General features: G+C 44.6%; 1 protein-coding gene across 2 annotated transcripts in view; it reads left to right on the forward strand.

The window, feature by feature from the left end:
- Nucleotides 1-2,295: 2,295 nt before the first annotated feature.
- KDM4B (lysine demethylase 4B) overlaps nt 2,296-23,854 on the forward strand; it is a 211,953-nt gene continuing 190,394 nt past the window's right edge. The window contains exons 1-4 of one of the 2 annotated variants that reach the window (XM_060232874.1): nt 2,296-2,466; nt 13,739-13,914; nt 14,696-14,810; nt 16,184-16,377. In XM_060232874.1, coding sequence (XP_060088857.1) covers nt 2,326-2,466; nt 13,739-13,914; nt 14,696-14,810; nt 16,184-16,377 — 626 coding nt within the window. In that variant the 5' untranslated portion in view covers nt 2,296-2,325. The remainder of the gene's footprint in view (nt 2,467-13,738; nt 13,915-14,695; nt 14,811-16,183; nt 16,378-23,854) is intronic. The other variant, XM_060232875.1, reaches the window with a different exon arrangement.

A 23,854-nucleotide genomic window follows, 5' to 3' on the forward strand; every position in this document is an offset into this window, starting at 1 on the left:
ACCTCCCAGGTAGACCTATTCTGACTGCTTTCCTTTTGTTATGCTGGAAAGTGCCCTCAGATTGAGTGGAATTTTTTGGAGGCGCATCATAATTTTACTGTATGCACTAGTATAAATCTCAGGGGAGCCCAAAGGAGGAAATAGATACGTACCCATATATGGGGGTTCCCTTATGGACATCCATCTGTATGCTCTGGTATCAGAGATGCCAGGGAGTGAATGTGGGACCTTCTGCATGCCAAACAGTTGCTCAGCTACTGAACCTCAACCTTGTGTCACACAGATTTAGAACACACAAGGGGATTTTAGTGATGGGAAGTCCATGGGGAGGCCACTTCATTCAGTGAAGAGGCACAAACAACTGAGGGTACAAACACTTGTTATAGTGTATCTCTATCGCTGTGATTGTCTCAGGACCTCCAGATTCCAGTGAGAGCCTCCACTCCTTCAGCTGGGGAAGTGAGGCCAATGGACCTTACAGAGGCAGGCAAGGGGGGGCAGCCCCTGATCTAAGCCAGTGTCCAGCCTCTCCCCTAGTCTGTTTGCTTGTGGTTTAATAGACAGGGATTGATTTCCATTTGCATGCTGGCTTCAGCAATGCACACACCCAGGCTGCTGCACACTCCCCCCCCCCCCCCAGCAGTACTGCATCATTAGGAGGGGAGGCAGATGGAGTGCAAAGGTGGCTGGGGTAAATGGGGCTGCGTAATGAACATGACCCCCAGTGTTTGGAGCCACTCCAGTGTTTGGAAATGGTTCATGGGCTGACCAAAATGGTGTCTGTGTGTGATAATAGTATGAACAGCCTATCCCAAGTGAGACAATATCTCAGCTTTGGCTGGGACTCTCTTTTGGGCTTCCCTGTTGGGTGGACTATAGCGGTGCTTTCCTGCTCTGCTATGCTTATCTCTTCTGTCCTCCTTGCCCTGATATAGATGGCTTGTATTGGTGGTGGGGCAACAGACCCTGTGTGATGGATGGCCTGTTTCTATGTGTCTTGTTGAGGGTCCTGTCAGAGGATTACTCCCAGGTGTTGTGTGAGTTGTTTCTAGTTTCGCCTCTTCCTTCTGTTTTGCTTCTACTCCGCTTGTTGCTGGCCAAAATATGGGCATTCTCGGTAGTGGGGTCTGAACCCATGGGAAGTATGTACTTTAATCCAGTGAACTTCTGGAGAGTTGCCTGGAATGCCTTTTGTTCATGTGCATTAACTTGTTGCTGTCTCAGTGCATTATTTATTTTATTTTTACCATGTTTAATGCGTGCCTTCTTAGCATTTGCCTAGCAAAAGGTTGGTGCTGCCTAGGCACCCACTGCCCTTTCTGACTCAAAGCTCTGTGTGGCAGAAGTGAGCTGCAGAAGTGTGTGAATGCTGTGTATGGATGGCTGTGCTTCCTTACTTCCTTCCCAATGTAGGGCCCTGTTAAAAAGGAACTTGGTTGAAGAAGATAGCTCAGCCCACATTTGCAGAGCTTCTTGGGGTATATTCATGGTGCTGCTTCCATGGGAGGGGGTTGTGTTCCATCCTTTGGTTTGTTCTGCATATGATTCAGCAGCAGATTATCCTGGGTGGGGTGGGGGAGTGGTTCTATTGGTGTGAGCTGTTTAATTTTTCTCTCCCTCTCCAAATATTAGAACTCAAGGGCATCCAATGAAACTGATGAGCAGTAGGCTCAGAACAGACAAAAAAAGAAATATTGTTTTGCACAGAGAGTGATTAAAATGCGGAATTCCCTGCGAGAGGATGTAATGATGGCCACAGGAATACACAGCTTTTATAAGACTATTAGATTCATGGAGGATAAACTATGAATGGATACTAGCCATGGTGGCTGAGGAGGACCCTCCACATTCAGTGGCACTAAACCTCTGAATCCCAGAGCCAGGAGGCAATATCAGGAGAAGACCTCGGCCTTCATGTCCTGTAGTTGGCCGTCTAGAGGAATTAATTGTCCACTGTGTGAGACAGGATGCTGGACTGCACATCTAATCCAACAGGGCTCTTCTGATATTCTTTGTCTCCACCTATCAGGAGGGTGATAGAGATAGACTGTTTAGTGCTTGGTGGTATGACCTCTGGTGCAGCTGCTGTGTGTTTTGCCTCTTGAGGGGATGTTTGCTTTTGCACAGTTACTTTCTGTGGGGTAAGCACAGGGTAGCAGTACCAGTAGCATGGCTGTGAAGTCTTATTGTGTGAGTTTGTTTTTAAGTTCCTGTTGCATTTTGAAGATGAAAATTAGTTACCAGAAATATGTGCTGTCTTCCTCAGACTTTGAACTCACCCCCTTTCATTTTTCACAGCGAGGATCCTGAAAACCCATTGGCAGAATGGGGTCTGAAAACCCAAGCCCGCAGAACCCCAGCTGCAAAATCATGACTTTCCATCCAACGCTGGAGGAGTTCCGGGATTTTGGAAAGTATATTGCTTATATCGAATCCCAGGGTGCTCACAGGGCAGGACTTGCAAAGGTGAGTTTTGGCTTGTCAATTTAGGCAGTGGTGCTGGGTAGGGCTTTTTGTCTAGAAAAAGAGGTCTTGAAACTCTCAAGAGGGAAACGAAGGAGAAACACATGGGATTATTTGAAACATTATTATCTTCATGCACTATTGATTTATCTCAACTTTAAAGCAGTTTCCAAACTTTACGCATGTCATCAACTTCCTCAGTTCTTTTTTTGGGTCTTGCTTTTGGTGTCTAATGCTGAATGATGACCTTGAAGCAACCATGTTTTAACATATTTTGTTGGATCAAAGACTAAGGGAGGTCCAACATTTCGTTACTAGGTCAGCATGTGATAAAGCATCCCTTATCTTTAAGATATGAGAAACTGGCTGCTCCATTAGAAGATTAAAATTTTGGAGCCCAGGATGAAAGATGCCATCAATTAAAAAAAAAAATAAAATTCATGTGATTTATTTTGTTTGCTTTTCAGGGGAGCTTCCCCACTCCCTTGTGTGGTGCTCCCTATGTAGCCAGTGTACAGTGTGCACACCGGCAGAATTCTGCACACACTGGCAAACTTGAAGCAGATATAAAACTGTTCTAGTTACTGCATTACAGGATCTACAAAATGAAATGGTCCTTTAAAATTAAAATGTATTACTAAAGTCTCAGTTAAAGAAGCAGTATGGAACACTCAAAGTGCTTCACTCAGAAAACATAATAGTAGCGGGCAATGATAAATAATAATAATAAGTTTTTATTTATATCCCGCCCTCCCCGCCGAGGCAGGCTCAGGGCGGCTTACAGAACATGATATGGTATCATGATATAACAATACAGGTAAAATCAATCAGCAATATAAATACAAATATAAATTAATTTTAAAAAGCTAAAAACAATACAGTGGTGCTACAGTCTCTATTTATCCAGGCAGCGTAATATTCATTCTGGTTACGTCTTAAAGGCTACTTGGAAGAGGGCAGTTTTGCAGGCCCTGCGGAACTGGTTGAGGTCCCGCAGGGCCCGCACCTCCTCCGGCAGCTGATTCCACCATTGGGGCGCTTTTATAGAGAAGGCCAGCTCCCTAGTTGTTTTAAGTTTGGCCTCCTTAGGCCCAGGGATTTCTGAAAGATTTTGTGAACTGGAACGCAGTGCTCTCTGGGGAACATATGGAGAGAGGCGGTCCCTAAGGTAGGCAGGTCCTCGGCCAAATAATGAATGTATTATAGATGCTGATGTTAATAAATATAGGAAGAGAAAGAAATTAATGATATTCTAATAAATGGAATATTTTTCTCCTTTGCACCAATATATTACCTTTCTGAGCTTAGCACTACTACAACAGACCACCTATATGCAGTTATCCATTGGAGCTTTTTTCCCTTCATGCCTATACTATAGTAGCTACAACAACAGGTATTATACTACGATTAATTAGGAGAAAGAATCAATATTCACCTACTCAAGGTAATACAAAATATTTAGTAAATCTTCACCAAATAATCGAATGGGGCAAAGAGTTTTCTGCTAAAAATTATCCAGAAAACAACTTGACTTTTAAAGTCTTTGCAAAATATTTCCAGTACCAAAGCTGGATAGTACCACATGTCCCATAATATCCAAACTAAATATATATGCAAACTAAAAGTGCCTTATCCCGAAGTAGTAAAAAGGGGGGGGGGGCGGAATCCTTCTATTAACTCACTTCTCTAGGCAGATATTGCTGATAGAGCAAGCATTTTAAAATACATACTTTCACCTACTATACTATGGTGGGTGGAAGAGGTCCTTAAGCTGAAGAGGAAGTATTTAGAATGTTTAAATCAACTGAAATAAATGAATGAAAAGAGTGCATTACACGGCTTCTTTTGCAGTCAAAATGGAGGAGGGTGGTAGTGCCCCCTGCAGTCTCTTAGGGAAGAGATGTCATTTCCATCAGCTGTAAAAGCCCTCCTTGCTCTCCCCCCACTTCAGACACTGCATTAAAATGGTGACGTTCCAGGATGGCCACATTTGGGAATGGCACTTGCCAGTCCCATGGAAGCCCTGGCTGCTCAGATGAGAACGCAAAGCATCTCTTGGTTCCCCCCCAGCACCCCCTTTGCCAAGTGAAGGGCCAAGAAGGACAGAATCATAGAGTTGGAAGGGATCCCCGGGATCATCTAGTCCAACCCCCCTGCACAATGCAGGGTGGGAGAAGGAGATGGAGTGTCCTGACCACTCACCACAGGTGCTGCAGACTCTGGCACTGCTGGGCTCCCTGTGCCTGCAGCTGCCTGCACACAAGAAGAGCCTGCGATTAAGGGGCAGCTGCCACTCTGGCTGGAAGATTGCACCTGCTAAGTGTACAAGTTGCTTTCCTTCAGAAACACATTCTCCAGACTCCTCACATGCTCCCAGTGAGCATGTGTATGCCAGCTTTGCATGTTCCCATTCAAGATGAGGATGCTGCCTTGCTGCCCTTACCTTGCCCTTTCCCTAAAGTTCAGCCTCTTTGCAAAAAAATACACAGAGGAGGGAATGTGCCAGTCACCTTGCAGACACATCTCTGACTCTCTCCCGGGGATGGGCCAGGATACTTTCCCCTTCAGGCTTGCCATGTGGTGTCAGTCCAGGGCAGGGAAAAGATGAGAGGGAACCAAAAAGGCCAGGCCACTCCCTGGTGGCTGCAGGCCCCATCGATGCTCCTCAACGCCCCTCATCCTTCTGGCCACCCCAGATGTACAAAATGCACTGATGAGTGGAGCCGCAAACAGGTATTGGGGCCAAATTCTACTGTAGGTTATCTCCCCCCCCCCCCCATGCGTCCCTCATCTCTTCCCTCTGGAGCCCACTGGTGGAAGTAAGCCTCACTTGCAGCTGGGCTGAGTCCGTCCCCTTCTCCCTCTGGCTCTCCTGGAAGACATTCCAGAATGCTGCTCTGGCTTGTTCCATCAGAAAAAAAGCCCTGGGGCTGGGGCTGCAGATTGACATCAGTTGAATCATTTGAGACTGGTACAGGACTTGGAGGTTGGCAATGCCAGTTGAGGCTTTATTATTATTTTATAACAAAAGGAAGATGTTTTCAGAGTTTCCAGAACAGTCTTCTTCCTTCTGTATGGCCATTGATATGAGACTGGTCAGGCCAGCCCAAGCAGGTACCACTTTGCTCAGAGCAAAATCCATCATTTGGTCAGATGCAAAACTCGATATCTGTATTGTCAACTGAGTGTATTTTTTTTTAAATTCCATGCAAGCCAAAGTGTGCTAATATTGCTTCGTGCAACTTCCTAGGCTCCTTTTCCTCCAGTCGAAGTGCCCCTGTCCCACTCTCAGTCAGCAAAGCATTCTGCGTAGAATGGCAACAAGGAGGCTTTAAGACCACCACCCTCTTTTCAAACATCAGCCTGTGACTCAAAAGCTCACAGATTTTATTGTAGAACAAAATAGGAGTCAATTTCACCTTTAAGACCAACTTAGTTTTATTCAATTTAGTTTTATTGTGTTATTTCAGTTGGTCTTCAAAGGTATTATATGGTGGGGGCGTGGGAATTTTGCTATTAAACCTGCACAGCCAGCTGCTTTCCCCCAGCAGTGGGCAAACTGTAATGTCTGCTTAAAGTATCTTTTGCAGTATTTTTTTAGAAGATTTACTCAAATTTGAAATGTGGGGTATTGAGAGACTGTGCGAAGAGCTGAGTTACAGTGCTTGTTTGAGTCGTCTTACTGGAGTCATAGGAAGGACATGACTCAGCTGGATCTAAGTGGGTCTGGTCAATATGTGGAGATCATAAGAATCTCTCCTGTTCTGTGGTGGAAGAACTGTATAGTGTTGAGCAGTTGCCATGGTGAGGTGTTTGTGCAGCCTTGGGCCTGTGTGAGTGATCTGTGCTGGAAAAGTAGCCGTGAGACGGCTGTTTTCCTCTTGGCTTCTTATGCGCACGCTAGGCAATTGGAGTACATTAATCAGAAAGGACCCCCCCTCCCCATTGTATCTTACTAATGCACAGAAAGTTATTGGTTATTTGCCACAGCTCAACATAGGGACGTGACATTTAGCTGAACAAAACAGGGCACAGCACAGCTCCAGCAAAGGGTGGAAGTCAAGTCATTAAGCCATGAGAGACGAGGTCCTTATTAAAGCAGGTCAATTACTGCTTTTATTACAGTTGCACAGGGGAGCTTGGTATTGATGAAAGCTTTCCAGGCCACATTTCCTTGTCCAGTCAAGTGTGCTAATGAATTTCACTGTGTCCGATTCCTCAGAGGTAGATTATTCTAACTAGCTGTCAGCCAGTTCTAATTTGTCGATTACTGTAAAGCTTCCTTCTCCCCTTGGCTCCATGTTCTCTCTTTTTTCCCATTTCTCCCCTCCCCCTTTCAATTCTTGTGTCTTAAGTCAGTTTTACGACAGAAGAGAAAGCCATTTTGTACCTGTAGAACACTTTTGATGTGGGGAATTAAACATAGTTTAGGTTAGCCTTGTGGGTAACATAAAAGATGTTGCTGCCTCCACAAGGGCTTTTCTTCTGGAAAAAGATGTGCCAGAACTCTCAAGGAGGAACACACAGGTGCCCCTCATGAACTTTTAAACATTTTTTGTGAGAATTTTGTTTCCATGAAGGGGTTTTGGAACGCCATTCTGCCGCTTTCCCCCAGAAGAAAAGCCTCTCTATGAATACCAGCCTTCTTCTCCTCTGCCAGCTGAGCCAGAGCTGCAGTCTGTAGAGGAGAAGAGACAAGGGTGGCAGTGAAGAGGTTGGCAGCAAGGGTCCAGTGCAGCACATCTCTCACAGCAGGTAGAGGACAGTGAGACACAGCAGGGTGCTGGGCAAGAGTTTGAGTTACTGAAGGAGCAGCACCAAGATAGAACCCCTGCACAAATACACCTCTTTCGGTGGTTTTCCGATGACATGCGGAATGGCTCCCACTTTTTCTACAGCCTTCCCCCCTTCTTTCAGCAACTACCACAAAGTTACTAGTCATCTGATGGCTTTTTTCTCCTCGTTAGTGTCAGAAAGGAGGGGAAGATGAGAACGTGAGAAGCTGGTGAGGAGGAAAGGGAGAGAAGACTAGAAAGCACAGGAGCCACAGCCACCATTAGTGAAGGCTGGTCTGTGACCCACTTTCAGGGGTTTGAGTCCTGACCCAGGGTTGGGAAACACTGTTCCAAGTGATGGTGACACTCCATGCTTGTCGCAGCCTGAATTAAAGGGAACTTAAAAGCTTCCTTATTGCTGCTGTTGGACTGATGCCTCTGTTTTTTGTGGGGCAGTGGGGGGGACATGACTCACTGCTTATCAGTGTCTCCCTCCTCTGAGCACCATAATGGGGTTGATGCTTCCAACACGGTGGTCCCCTCCCTCAGCAACTGATAGCAGGAAAGAGTAAGAGTCCAGTAGCACCTTAGAGACTAAAAAGATTTGTGGCAGGGCATGAGCTCTTGTGAATCACTGCTCACGTCTTCCAATACAGCTGGAATGTGAGTAATGTGAGTCTATCTGTCCTTATATCTTGGAAAGTGGAGGGATTTCAGATGTTAAATAATAATTGGAATAGGTGTGGTATGCATAGGGGTAGTAGGCGTGGGGAAATCAGCATTGGTAATGAGACAGGAAACCTAGATCTCGATTCTGTCCAGGAGGAGGCATTGTCTTGAGTTTCATTATCAGTTGCAACTCCTCCGTCTCTCTGATGACCCTTTGAAATTCGTTTGTAAGAGAACTGCTACTCTTGGGTCAGCAAGTGTCCCAGAAGGTTAACACCCCCTACCCCAGTTTTTCCATATTGTGGTTTCTAATGTCAGACTTATGCCTATGTATTCTTTGTTGTAAGGACTGGCCTGTTTGTCCAGTGTAGAGGGTGGAAGGGCATTGCAGACATGTGATAGCATAAGTCAAATTATTAGAAGATGAGCAGGGGTATGGACCTGAGATAGTATGACTGATGTTGCTGGGTCCACTGATGGTGTTCCTAGGATGTATATGAGAGCAAAGTTGGCATCTTGGTTTGTTGCCGGCCTTGGTATCTTGATCTGTCAGCAGTTGACACTTGGAAATTATTGATCTGACTGAACACAAACACACATACACACACACAAATCAACTCTGGAGGTAGTATTCTGATTTTCTAAATATGCGTTTATTGAAGGAAGGGGCATGGTATAGTCTGCTCCTACTAGATCTCCAAAGTCTAGCAGAGTCGATATTTGGATAGGAGCCAAGAAAGGCTCTACAGAGGAAGGCAGTGGCAGACCACCTCTGCTTCTCACGTGTCTTGAAGCTCCTTGCTGGGGTTGCCAGTTGGCTGTGACTTGATAGCACTTTGCACACCCAGAGAGCGATAATGTGATCTGCAGAGTCATCCAGAAGTGTTTCCTCCTGAACTGTCCAGACTGCACTCCGTTGCCAGATATGATCAGCTCAGATACTTATTAAGCTAACTAGTTTCCCTCTTGGCCAGGATTTTGGAGCCCATTTCAAACTCTTGTTTTGCTCCTGTGAGTTGGAAACCCTGATTAACCTTAATGCTGGTATCAATAAAGTGCCATACCATAACTGACGCTCATTTGGTCTTACAGTTCTGAGGCAGCTGTTCTCTAACTCAGCCTGACCAGAAGCCTTTAATTTGACTTCCAGGACTTCTCTGGAAGTGACTGAGACTGCGCCTTCTCTGTCTTCTTTCTCACCTTTGGCTTAGCAAGGCTTGTCTTATCACCATGAAGCAGGCAGTGTGCTTTCTTCCCAAGAATTCTTAGTCAGGCTGCTCTGTTGGTAGCAGCAACTTGAAAGAACCCCCAGGTAGCATCTTGCAGGAGCTCTAGAAAGTCTGTCTCTCTTTATGCATGTTTAAAACAAAGGGTTGTCTGGGGAATCGATGGCAGAGTTTGCAACTTGTACATATAGAATTTTGTAGGATTGGGGTGATAAAGGTCAAGGAAAGAAGGGATGAGTGAACAGAGGTTTCTGTAGGAGAGGGAGTTGGCACTTTCAAAGCCATTTTAGTAGATATTCAGACTTAAGTCACAAAGTGATGAGGAGCCGATCGTTCAGTTCCAAGAATGGTCATCTTACGTAGGGGTTGTGTAGCAAAAAAAAGGGGGAAATGTATTTTTCGGATCTGGATGCATTGGAGCTGAAAAATATCAGCATTCCTGTTTCCTGGGTTTCAAATATTGATATGGTATTCGGATCTGTCCCCCCTCCCCACAGGTTTCTGATATTTTGTGGTTCCATTATTCCCTATGGAGAATCTTTTTGGGGGGTGGGGGGTGCTGGATATTTTAAAAAAAGATACTGGCACCAAAATTTCAGGGGAGCTGCTACTGGGTGTCCTTCAAATAACCTTTTTTTAAAAATATTTTTTAAAAGTTTCAATTGAGTTAGACTAAGGGGTCTAATTCTGTGGGCCCCTGAGCAAGGTGCCTCCAGCCCTCTTCCATTGCTTCCCATGGAGGGGATCCCCCTGGAAATAATATAAAACTTGAAAATCCCCCATTGCTAAACCAACCAATGTAAAACTTGAGAATCTGAATCTATGTAAAGTGCAATAATCTCAATTTAAAACTGAGAATCCAGAGAAAACCACAGACTTTCATACTAATCAATTCTAGCAAAGAAGGAACTTTAAAAAAAAACAAAAACATTTGAGACTGGCAGAATCTTACCTAAAGATCCCAGTAAGTTGATACAAAGCCTTGGGAGACAAAGAAACATTGTGGGAGGGGGGCAGTCCTTGGAGGCTGATATTCCCAGCTAATCCCAAATATTTCTGGGATTTTGGGTGGACCCATTTTTTTTTGTATCCTGGAAAATCCTGGCTATATTTAGAAAACCCAAGTTTATCTAAAAAAATACCAATAAGATATTTTCAGACTAAGATAGATGTAGGAAGGCTAGTGTTTCCTTGTGTAAACTGGTATTGAGGTAGGCTGTTTAAGTTTAAACCATACTAGAACTGTTCAGCAGTTGCACGGCTGGTAAACTCACCCAGGTACCTGTCATGTCACATTTCACAAATCATCATATATCTAATAGCCAAGTATGGTCTCCTGCAGGCATCAAAAATCCACAAGCAGTGTGGGCGGTAGTGGGATGGAGGAAATTCAGCTAAGCTACACATTGCTGGAAACTTCAGATTTGTACACAAGTCACTAATGCTGCAGAATGGTAAAGCAGCAGTACTGCAGTCTGAACTCTCTGCCCACAACCTGAGTTCGATTCCGGCGGTAGCTGGATTCAGGTAGCTGGCCCAAGGTTGACTCAGCCTTCCATCCTTCTGAGGTAGGTAAAATGAGCACTCAGCTTGCTGGGGGGAAAGTGTAAAAGACTGGGGAAGGTAATGGCAAACCTCCCCATAAAAAGTCTGCCATGAAAACATTGTGAAAGCAACGTCACCCCAGAGTCAGAAATGACTGACTAATGCTGCAGAAAAACAAAAGGAATTTGAGCTCTGTCACCTAGAAAATGTGACAGCAATGGCTAGTTCAAGCAGGCATGAGGGGAGGCTACAGCTAATTGTTGGTTGCCCTGCCCCATGTTACCACCCCTCATTTGACTTGCTTGGCAGTATCGGAAAGGTGAATGCATAGACTTATGTGGCCAGGGGACAGGAGGGAAGGGAAGAAAGCAAGTAGGCAGGAAGTGTGCGTGGAGGGAGGAGAGACCAGGCAAGCCAGCAGGCAGCCAGATGGGCAGTGGAGGGAGGAGCAGGGTCTGTGTGCAAGGAAGGGGGGGGAGCAGGAGAGGAGGTGTGGATAGAAACAAAGATTAATGTGGCAGGTGAAATAAAAGAAGACTGGGGGGAGGGGCAGAAGGAGAGCGAGGGGGAGGAAATACAGGGCTAGTGGGATGGATAGCTGCAATTTTCTCTGCTTGGTATAGAAATTTAAGTCTGTATCTGAATGGAGCCATTTTGGTGTTTTTTTTTTTAATTTCCTTGGCTTAATTTTGTTTTCATAGTTTTAGGCCTATTAACAAGCGCCTCAGTTAAGTGTGTATCAATCTGAGGGATTCTAACTATCTGTATCTCACCCCCTCCCCACACACAGTGCCTTCCTCCTTTCAGCCAAGTTACTGAAGGAGTGCTTGCTGATGCCTTGCCCAAGTGGGTGGCTGGTGCTTGGAACCAGGAGGGTTTCATTTGTACTTCAGGTAGTTCTCTGAACTGCGGCATCTGCCGTTTCCCTAGATACTATTTTTTTTCAGCCATCTCAGCTTGTGGTCTGCGTAGATGAGTGGGTGAATTTAGTTTTAGCAGCATTGTTGGACTATCACATTAAATTGTCATGCAAGTAAAGTGATGTTTAAATATTCTTACCATATATGGAACAAGAAATGCCAGATGTTTAAGCTGGATTCAGAAAAGGAAGATTTCTTCAAACCAAATTTACGTTTGCTTGGAGCATGCAAGAGAATTTCAGAAGAAAATCAGCTTGTGTTTCATAGGTTATTTATTTATTTATAATTTCAATTCATATACTCCCCTTTCCTGAGTTCACAGGGTTATGGGTGGTTATCAACAACAAAAAGTACAATATAAAACCAGCTTTAAAACAATTACAGCAATTTTGTTTTTAATGTATGGATCATAAAAAAGCTATGGCTGGCTTTAAAGGAAATGGGTGTGCCGCAGCATCTCATAATTGTGATGCACAACCTGTACTTTGGACAGGAGGCCACTGTTGGCAAAGGTGTCAGACAAGGATGCATTTTATCTCCCTGCCTCTTCAGTCTGTATGCAGAACATATCATAAGGAAAGCTGGATTAGCTTTAGATGAAGGTGAAGTGAAAATTGGTGGAAGGAACATTAACAATTTGAGATATGCAGATAACACCACATTATTATCAGAAAACAGCAAACACTTGAAACAACTGCTGATGAAGGTTAAAGCAGAAAGTACCATAGCAGGATTATAGCTGAACATCAAGAAAACAAGCCTATGGGGGAATTACATAACTTTTGAGATTGATGGTAAAGAAATTGAAATTGTTCATGATTTTATATTCCTTGACTCGATCATCAACCAAAAGGGAGACTGCACCCAAGACATCAGAAGGACATTGAAATTAGGAAGGGCAGCTGTGAAGGAGCTAGAAAATATAATTAAGAGAAAGGATATGTCACTGGCGACCAAGATCAAGCTAATTCATGCCATAGCATTCTCTATTACTATAAATGGGTGTGAAAGTTGGACAGTGAAGAAAGCTGAAAGTAGAAGAAAGTAGATTCCTTTGAAGTGTGGTGTTGGAGGACCACCAACAAGACAAATAAGTGGGTTCTAGACCAAATCATTTTAGTCATGTTAGCTCTCTAAGAGCTCAAATGAATCAACTGAGGCTCTCGTACTTTGGTCACAGCATGAGAAGATGGGTCACTGGAAAAGACAGTAATGCTAGGTAGAGTTGAAGGCAACAGGAAGGCCCAACATGAGATGAATTGATTCTATCCAGGAAGCCATGGCCCTCAGTTTGCAAGACGTGGGAATAACTATTAACAATTGAACATTGTGGAGGACGTTAATTCATAGGGTCAACGTAAGTCAGAAGCTGTTTGGTGGCACTTAATACACAGCAGCATTGGGATATCTAGACACCCATCAAATCCAGTCTATTAAGCTGATTTGAGGTGTTGCAGCAAAAATTGTCCAGAAGACCTGGAGATGTTACGGTGCCTTTGTTGACTTGGACAGCAAACTATTAGCACTGCATACATCACTGGTAAAACCTTGAATTGGATCAGGAAAGCATAGAGAATGTTCTTATAATATAAAAAGCTCTTTAGACACCTCCTTGAAACATGCTTTGTTAATCTTAGGCTGCTGTGCCAATTGTCCTCCTTCAGAGAAAGCCTAGTATGGTTCAGTTTGCCTGAATGCATCAACTAATGCTCTATCTTGTGATAGCAGAGACTGACTAAGGCTCTTGAAAATGCCTGAAATGTACATTAAGCATCCTCGGTAGCATTTGGTTTCTGCATATTTTCTTTGCCTTTATATCCTGTGCATTGTATGATAAAGCTGAAAGTGCATGCAGTCAGTCCTGCGGAGAAGCAATCTCCAGCTTTAAGGGAGCGGATGCACTTCTTTGTGGCGTGGCCAGCTTGTTCTTAGCGAGGAATGGAATTGAATTCACAATGGAAGCAGTTTTCGTACTGTGGTGGAGATGCTGGGGGTCCCGCTCTGAATTTCACCAGTGATAATTATGATGGTTATTTCCAGGGTGAGCAGATTATTGGGGGCAGGTAGGGATTTGAGGAATAAAATGTAGTGGACCTCTTACTTCTAACTTGTGGTTTCCCCCTCTCCTTTGCCACTTCAGGTGATTCCGCCCAAGGAGTGGAAGCCACGCAGGAGCTACGATGACATTGACAACATGGTCATCCCTGCTCCCATCCAGCAGGTGGTGACGGGGCAGTCTGGGCTCTTCACTCAGTATAATATTCAGAAGAAACCTATGCTGGTTGGAGACTATCGACACTTGGCCAACAGTGAAAAGTATGTACCAGTTTGAATTCTGCTTTAATAACCGTAGCAGAGGCACTTTCTTGCTCATGCCTGTTGGATATGTTTGGATCCCTGCTTTTTGTATGGCAACTGCAAACTGGAAGGATGTGAAAGCTAATGTGCCTCCCCCTCCCCCTGTGTCAGCCTGGGTGCTTTCAGAATTCAGGAGCATGGGCATTACAGGAGGGGGAGGTTTCTGCCACCTGTTGGTGTGGGCAACAGAAAGTTCTTTGTTGGGGTGAGGGCAGAAGTTATAGGTAGAAAGTTCTTCTATGTGGGAAGTCCATAAGAAATGTGAGCATGTGCTGCTGGGTAAGCCAGTGTGGTACAGAGGTTTGGATTAGGTCCTGGGTTAAAATCAATGCCAAAAGCTCACTGGGTGACCTTGGGCCCTCACTCTTCCCAAACCTAACCTACCTCAGAGGGTTGTTGTGCAGATAACATAGAGAAAAGATCTATGTAGGCTGCCCTGACCTTCTTGGAGGATGGGTAGATATATATACTTGGATGTCAAAAGGCTGTCTCCAGTGGAGTTCAGAAATGCTGGGATTGCTGAACTATCTATTCTATTATTTTATCCTGTTATTATCCTATTATTTTATCCTGCCCTTCTTCCAGAAACCTGTATGTCGTTCTCTCCTCCTTTATTTTAGCTTCATGACAGCACTGTCAGGTAGATTAGGCCAAAAAAGGTGGCCCTTGATCTCTGAACGTGCCTGTGTTGGGCAGGTTTTGCAGCTTTTCTCACCCGTACGCCATTTTTCCTTACCAGGTACTGTACTCCGCGGCATCAAGATTTTGATGACCTGGAACGCAAATACTGGAAGAATCTGACTTTTGTATCTCCTATTTATGGAGCTGATATTAGCGGTTCTCTCTATGATTCAGTAAGTAACAATAACTAAATTTGCGAAAAGAAATGAAATCATATTTGCACTATATGCTGAAGCTAGTTTAAAGCATGGTTTTAACTGGAAGAGCTTCTCCTAGCGTCAGAGCCCCATGCCTTTTGTAGCCTGTGGGCACCTTTGGCATTCTCCATGGGGGTGGTGGGCACAACCACAAAATAGCTGCTGCAGAAGCAGAGTCAGCCACAAAATATCAGGGAGTGAGGATGTGCATTTCTCTGATAGTAGTCCTTCAGCATTTCAGGCAGCAGCTCTGTTGAATGCTTTTTAAAATTAACATACTGTTAAACTACGTTCTTGCATACCCACTGTAATTGTCGATATTGAGCTCGCTAAGAAATCCTCATCTGGCAGTATCTGCCGTCATCATGCAGGCATCTGACACCCTTAAGCAAAAGGAAAAAAAACACTTATCTTGGCTTCTTCTCTGCTCTAGATGAGCCCTTCTCTCACGAGCCTGCATCATCTATCTTGACAACGACAGTTGGTGCTGTCAGGCCGGTGAGAGCTCATTGCACACATGATGTGGACAGTGAGAGAGAGATCTTGGACAGGGTTTTGATAAGAACAAAAATAATTGTTGAAAAGTTACCCAAATTTGATGTAGTATGTTGTTAACAACTTTCCACCGGAATTATAAAATGTGTTCAAATTGGAAAACTGATGACTTCAGCAGAAGATCCAGTTGGGTGCATTAAGCCATGCTGACCTATCATATTTCATCAGATGGAAGTCCCACTGTATTTTTAGAATATCATTCTGCTATTTGCACAGGTAAAGTACTTTATGTAAAGCTGTCGTCAGCATTATACTGTTAGCGTCAGAAATCAAAAAGCCCTACATGGCCCTGCTTGCTTTCTAAAAACATACAGTCATAGAATCAGAAGGGACCCCCACGGTCATCCAGTCCAGCCCCCTGCACAATGCAGGAAATTTACAAGTACCTTCCCTCTGCATGTACCTCCAGTGACCCCTGCTCCAAGCCCAGAAGATGGGGGTGGGAAGATCCCTCTCCAGGATCCCTGGAGACAAATTGCTGCATAAGTCCAAAGTGGCAAACAGCATTTTCCTGGACTTGTAAAAAGGAGCCAGGAGAATTAACCACTGATGCAACCCTTCATGCCCTCCTTCATGGGAAAGAAGTTGGTGAGAGCCATTAGGGACTCCTGTTGTAGAGACCCCTGGGGACTGTAATGCAGTGAAATTACTGCATATGTTTCATGTAGACCAGACCCCTAACGTCTTAGGGAAAAGGTGCTTATGGCCGTCAGTGGCCTCTTTTTTTCCTGTGGCAAAGTGATGGTTTGTTTTGCCTTCACCTTCCTGTTAAATGAATGCTTCTCGTCACACAGGATGTGGAGGAGTGGAATATCGGAAATCTGAACACCCTTCTGGACATGGTGGAGCATCAGTGTGGCATTATCATTGAAGGAGTGAACACCCCCTACCTTTATTTCGGGATGTGGAAGACCACCTTTGCATGGCACACAGAAGACATGGATCTCTACAGCATCAATTACCTGCATTTTGGAGAGCCCAAATCTTGGTGAGTGCTCAGTGCTGGGAAGGTTCACAAAGTAGTCTTGTCCAAAGCAGGGTCATTCATGGTGTCTTGCAGTTCAGCCCAAGTGCTTGTCACCACTTTGGGCCAAGGAATCTCAGACTTTGAGTCACTGAAATGTAAGTTGGATCAAAAGGCAAGGCAGGTTCGGAAAGAGACCTGGTGAACCAGAAAAATGCAGTACAGTGAAAGTGACAGAAGATACACTGGTAAATCCCAGTCCCCCTTTAACAGCCAGCCTGAATTCCTTTGCAAATCCAAATATGAGCATTAATGTCAGACATCCCCCAGGGACTTCTTCCACACCTGCACATCCACATCCTGTGGAGACATGTACACACACACACACACAGTGCTCCCTGCATAAAAAACATCTGGAAAATGGGTGCAGAACTAAAAAGTGCCTGCAGGGAAATAGCAGTGGACAATACACTGTGCTCCAGGATGCTTTCCTGGTCTAAAGAATATGGCTAAGTTAGCTTTTGCTTGACTTCCTTTATGCTGCCCCCATAAACTACTTGCACTCTGTCCCTTCAGCCGATTAGGTACACTCATGGGGGATAAATCTTATCAGTGGCTACCAGCTATGGTGACTGAGGGGAGCCTCCACATTCAGAGGCCCTAATCCTCTGAATCCCGGAGCTAGAAGGCAATGTCAGGGCCTCTGTGCCCTGTTGTTGGCCTTCCAGGGGAACTGACTGGCCACTGTGTGAGACAGGATGCTGGATGAGATGGACCACTGATCTTACGTTCATATGTCTGACACCAGTTTGCCTATAGCATTTTCTGTAACAGAAATACAATTAGGTCATAGATGTCCTGAGCTTTTCTACGGGATACTTGAATGCATTCTGGTTTTCAGAGTGCTCTCTCTCCCCCTCTCCCTCTCCCTCCCTCTCTCTTCCCTCCCCCTTCTCCATTTCACCTTCCTCTCCCATGGTTTGGGGCTGTACTGTGAACCAAATAACTGCAGCAGATGTAAGCATGTGTAGTCCCATATGGGAAGTGAACATCATCTTCCTCCTTTGCAGATGGAGGTGCAGGGGGACATCTACCTCCCCTTCCTTCACAAAGAAACTGGTGCTGCTTTTGGCAAGTGAAGCTTACAGTTGCTCAGTGGGTCACTAGATAGAAGGTGGCTTTGCCACACCCATTCCCAGCACATCATGTATCTTGTGAGAGAGCCTGAGAGTGCTCCAGAATGAAGGAATAGGCAGCCTTTCCCTACCAAGGGGGATATGGCTTGGTTGGGAAGGGATCTTGTTATCAGTAAATGGTGGTGTGTGTGTGTGTGTGCCTGCAGTGACAGATCTGGAAGAGGACCTGGCAAGGAAGAATCTGGCCTTCTGGCTTGGAGGCATTCTCTGCTGTGCTTTACCACCTAGCAGCTTCACATCCCCCTGAGAGTGTGCGCTCCTTGGCTTCTTGGTGTGCCTGATAAATATTGACATTTGAATGCAGATGAGAGTTTAAATGTCACTCTGGAACTGTTGTCTGCCAGGGCACAGCGATTTCTCCATTTCTCAGCAATACGGTTCCCCTGTGACAGGCACTAGTCTCCAGTATGGCAATGTCTGTGGCTGTCCCGGAGGCTCCAACTTCAGAGAGAGACCCCAATTAATACGTTATAGGGCTGTTTTGCAATGCAGAAATGAGGAGGTCTCCATGAGTGCAGCCATAGTCATGATGTCATTTGTGCCCCTTTTAAAACCTGGACTCAGGATCTTTTGTTCTTAGTCACAAAGGACTCTTCCAGGGACTTTAAAAAAAATTCTGAGCCACATCAGTTTGTGTTAAAGATAATGTTTAAAGTTGAACAAAGCAGGAGTCAAGCAGTACCTTTAAGACAAAGTTTTATTGAGAACGTAAGCATTCGTGTGCTCTCTAAGCACACTTCATCAGACGAGGGGATGAAGCATGCTTAAGAGCACACGAAAGCTTACGTTCTCAATAAAACTTGGTTGGTCTTAAAGGTGCAGCTTGACTTCTGCTTTGTTCAGCTGCTTCAGACCAACATGGCTGCCCGCCTGGATCTATCATAATGTTTAAAGATAATTTATCCCTCCACCTGACATCTGCATTTACCAACAATTGCTCAGAGGGGTGGAGCCCAAAGTGTGCTGACCGGACTTGTCATCCCGAGAGGTCTGCTGTCTGCCGGGTGCACGCATCCAGCACGTGACAGAAAGGATTGGAAGACTTATCGAGCCCACGGATTACTATCCTTTCGTGCTGATCCACGTGGGAACGAATGATACTGCCCATCATAGCCCTGAATGTATTAGAAAAGACTATGTGGCTCTTGGCCAGAAGGTGAAGGAGCTGGGCGCACAGGTTGTGTTCTCGTCAGTGCTTCCTGTTGAAGGCCGTGGCTTAGGACGAGAAAGAAGAATACTTCAAATAAATGACTGGCTATGTTGATGGCGTCGTCAGGAAAGATTCGGATTTCTGGACCATGGCTTATGCTTTCGAGGTGGTGGTTTTCTATCGGGTTTGCACCTAATGGTGGTAGGGAAAAGGGTGTTTGGTAACAGCCTTGCTAACCTAATAAGGAGGGCTTTAAACTAAATTGTATGGGGGAGCGAGACAATAATTCAGCCTTGGATGCCAGAAACTGGGTATAAGAACATTAAAGATTTGCAAAAAGTGGTGCATACACTAGGTAATGTTAAATTGCAGGCTTGTACGGAAACTAAACCCTCGGAATGCATAAAACGTGGATTCCGATGTCTCTACACTAATGCACAGAGTATGGGAAACAAACAGGAGGAACTGGAAGTCCTAATGAAGGAGACTATAACATAATAGGCCTTACTGAAACTTGGTGGGGTGACACTCACAACTGGAATATTAGGATTCAGGGATACAACTTATTTAAAAGGGACAGGTAAATGAGAAAGGAGGAGGCATAGCAGTATATGTGAAGGAGGTATATACTTTTGAGGAAATATTTGAATCTGAACATGGCAGCTCAGTTGAGAGTCTCTGGGTAAAAATAAAAGAAGTAAGAAATAACAGTGATATTATTGTGGGGGGTCTGCTATAGACCACCAAGTCAGGCATTGGATGAGATTCTTCTACAGCAGGTTGCAAAGCTCTCCAAGAGAAGGGATACAGTGATCATGGGAGATTTCCATTACCCAGACATCTGGAAGTCCAACTCTGCTAAAAATGAAAAGTCAAATAGATTCCTGACTTGTCTTGCTGACAACTTCCTTTTCCAGAAAGTGAAGAAGGAAACAAGGGGATCTGGTATCTTGGATTTGATTCTCACTAACAAGGAAGAATTGGTTGAAGAAGTGGAAATAGTGGGCACCCTGGGCAGTAGTGACCGTGTGATTTTGGAATTTACAGTCTTAGAGAAGGGAAAAGCTATATGCAGTCAGAGTTATAGGTTGGACTTCAGAAAGGCAAACTTTGATAAACTTAGAACTATCTGGGTAAAATCCCATGGTCAGAAATACTTAGGAGGAAGGAGGTTCAGAAGGGGTGGGAGTTTCTTAAAAGTGAAATACTGAAAGCTCAATCACAAACAATTCCTATGAGAAGAAAAAATGCAAAAAGCCTAAAGAAGTTGAAGTGGCTCCATGGACAGCTCTCTAAAGACTTGAGAAATAAAAAAGAGTCCTTTAGGAATTGGAAGGAGGGCCTTATAACCAAGGATGAATATAAACGAATCACCAGTGCTTGCAGAGAAAAAGTTAGGAAAGCTAAAGCTCAGTATGAGCTTAGGCTGGCCAAAGATGCTAAAAACAACAAAAAAGGGTTCTTTTCTTATGTTCAGAGAAAGAAAAAGAGCAAGGACACGGTAGGCCCATTGCGAGGGCAAGAAAGTGAAATTGTAACAGGTAATGAAGAGAGGGCAGAACTGCTCAATTCCTACTTTTCCTCAGTCTTCTTTTCTGAGGGAAACGGTGCTCAACATGGCAAAAACAGAACATATAAGGAGGGTATGGAGTTCCAACCTAGGATCAGCATAGGGGTAGTACATAAACACCTAGTTTCTTTAAATGAAACGAAGTCCTCAGGGCCAGATGAATGGCATCCAAGGGTTCTAAAAGAACTTGCGGATGTAATTTCTGAGCCTCTGGCTATTGTTTTCGGTGGGGTAGGGCGGGATATAAATCGAATAAAGTAAGTAAGTAAGTAAGTAAGAATTCTTGGAGAACAGGAGAGGTGCCGGAAGATTGGAGGCGGGCGAATGTTGTCCCCATCTTCAAGAAGGGGAAAAAAAGATGATCTGGGTAATTACCAACCCGTCAGCTTGACGTCTATACCTGGAAAAGTTTTAGAACAAATCATCAGTCGGTCCTGGAACATTTAGAAAAAATGGATGTGATTGCTAAGAGCCAGCATGGTTTTCTCAAGAACAAGTCATGTCAGACTAACCTGATCTCTTGTTTTGAGAAAGTGACTACGTTGCTGGATCAGGGGATTGCTGTAGACATCATTTATCTTGATTTCAGTAAGGCTTTTGATGAAGTTCCACATACTATCCTTGTTGACAAGTTGGTAAAATGTGGTTTGGATCCTGTTACAGTTAGGTGGATCTGTAACTGGTTGACAGATTGCACCCAGAGAGTGCTTGTGAATGGTTCCTCATCCTCTTGGAGAGGAGTGACAAGTGGAGTGCTTCAAGGATCTGTCCTGGGACCTGTTTTGTTCAACATCTTTATCAACTATTTGGATGAAGGAATAGAGGGAATGCTTATTAAATTTGCAGATGATACTAAATTGGGAGGGGTTGCAAACACAGAAGAAGGCAAACAGAATACAGGATGACCTTGACAGGCTGGAGAACTGTGCTGAAATCAATAAAATGAATTTTAACAGGGATAAATGTAAAGTTCTGCATTTAGGTAGGAAAAATCCAATGCATGGTTATAGGATGGAGGAGACTTGTCTTAGCCGTAGTATGTGCGAAAAGGATCTAGGGGTCTTAGTGGATCATATGCTGAACATGAGTCAACAGTGTGGCTAAAAAGGCAAATGCAATTTTGGGCTGTATCAACAGGAGTATAGTGTCCCGATCGTGTGATGTGATGGTATCGCTTTGCTCTGGTAAGACCTCACCTAGAGTATTGTGTGCAGTTTTGGACACCACATTTTAGGAAGGATATAGACAAGCTGGAACGGGTCCAGAGGAGGGTAACGAAGATGGTGAGGGGTCTGGAGACGAAGTTCTATGAGGAAAGGTTGAAGGAGTTGGGGATGTTTAACCTGGAGAGGAGGCGGCTGAGAGGTGATATGATCACCATCTTCAAGGACTTGAAGGGCTGTCATATAGAGGATGGTGTGAAATTGTTTTCTGTGGCCCCGGAAGGTAGGATCAGAACCAGTAGGTTGAAATTAAATCGAAAGTTTCCGGCTCAACATTAGGAAGAACTTCCCGACCGTTAGAGCGGTTCCTCAGTGGAACAGGCTTCCTTGGGAGGTGGTGGGCTTTCCTTCCTTGGAGGTTTTTAAACAGAGACTAGATGACCATCTGACAGCAATGAAGATCCTGTGAATTTAGGTGGAGGTGTTTGTGAGTTTCCTGCATTGTGCAGGGGGTTGGACTAGATGACCTTGGAGGTCCCTTCCAACTCTGTGATTTTAATTCATTGTATACTGTCTGTCTCTTAGACTCCAAAGCCATATAGTAATGTAAGATGAGATTTTGCAGATAACACTTTTTTAATTCTTTTTTTAAATTAAACTTTAAAAAAAAACCACAATATACAACAAGTGCAGTCAAATATTCACAAAATCTTAACCCTTTAAATCTTCCCGTCCCACAGACAAAAACCTATAAAAACACATCTGTATCATTATCCTAGGATCAGGTGGTTGCCTTACATTCAAAGTCATCTTCCTTTTGAGTATACACAGTAGTCTCTCTCTCGGCTTGGTTTCGTGAACGAAGATTTAAGAAGGGTGCAATAGTCCACGTCTGCTGCAGGCTCGCTGGTGGCTGACAAGACCAATGCGGGACAGGCAGGTCCGGCCACAGTGGCTGCAGGGAAAAGTCTGATTTAGGGTTGGTGCTGTAGCAGTGCGATTCTTCCTCAATCTCCTTTTGTCCTCAAGACCAACTATGCGTGCGTTCTCAAAGGAAGAGACAGCCTGGTGGATGGTGTGCCTCCATGCTTTGCGATCTGAGGCTAGGTCAGACCACTGGTGATGGTTGATGCGACAGGTGCCAAGGGATTTCTTCGTTCAGGGCGACCACTGTCTACTGTGTCAAGCATGGTTCTGATGTTCCAACACGCAAGCTTTAGTCTTTGCACACTTTGTGAGGCAGGTGCATGCCTTTTCTTTGTTGTTATTTTTTGACCGCAAGTAAGGATGCCTGTTGACCGCGGCTAGCCAACTGGGGTGGAGGAGACGAGCTTTGTTTAGGCCACCTTTTCTAGGCCCCTCTCCATGTGGAGCAAGCAGTGCTGTCCCTAGATAAGGCTGCTTGGTCGTTCAGGGTGCTGCCGAAAAATGCTTTCGTCTCCGGGTTAGCATCAGGCGACCAATACCCTGAACCGCCTACATGCAGGATCGGGACTGCGGCTTCCAGTGGCACCTTCCACCTGCCGTTTCGCCCCTTGCCCATCACTGCAGGACTTGACACAGTAGTAGTTCCTTGAAAATTCTTCATTGTTTCCTGGTCTCCACTAGGTGGTGCTGATGTCACAGCTAGAGTCTCAGTCTCTCTCTCTCTCTCTCTCTCTCTCTCTCTCTCTCTCCCTCCCTCCCTCCCCCCTTCCCCTCCTTTGGATCAACATTACATTTTCAGCCTGTTTGTGTTAGCATGCAATTGGAGCTAGTAAGGGTGCTGTGAATCTGGCAATTCCCCTTTTAAAAGGAGTATATGGATTTGAAAACATGTCCTCAGTGAAGAAAGAGTTAGGCTTTTTTCACCCATTTTATTTTCCCCTTCGTTGTCTGCAGAGTTTTTCAAAGAGAGAAGCCAGGAGCAATCATGGTCTGTTTCCAGTAAAGTTAGATGATTATCTGTGGAATTAGTACTCTGTTGTCACATACAGATTTCTCCAATTGTGTTTAGTGTGCACACTGTATGCTTAAGGTATGTACTACTTTTTATTCCAGCAGATCTCCCCCTCCCCAGCAGTTTTTAAACAGTTAATGGAATTTTCCCTCCTCAGTCCTCTTCTCTATAAATATCCAGGCTGGGAACAAGCAAAAAGAGATCTGTTGGCAGCTCTCTTTATAATCCATCAAAAATACAGAGTCTCTCTGTGTTGCTGGCGATTCCACTGGCAAGATTGCCTAATCCCTTGAGTTGATGGAACACCTCTCTGTCGTGAAGCAGAATTCTGCCAAGGAAACGCTGACGCTAAAAGGCACAATACTGAGTTTTAGGTGGTTTGGTTTAAATCCTGTTCAGTCCCCTGCCTCACTCCACAAGAACTATGCTGAAATTTCTTTGCAAACTCATTGGCTGAGAGCTGTAGCATGAGGACACAAGTCC

The sequence above is a fragment of the Heteronotia binoei genome, chromosome 2 (assembly GCF_032191835.1).
Source record: "Heteronotia binoei isolate CCM8104 ecotype False Entrance Well chromosome 2, APGP_CSIRO_Hbin_v1, whole genome shotgun sequence".
Classification (NCBI taxonomy): Eukaryota; Metazoa; Chordata; class Lepidosauria; order Squamata; family Gekkonidae; genus Heteronotia; species Heteronotia binoei.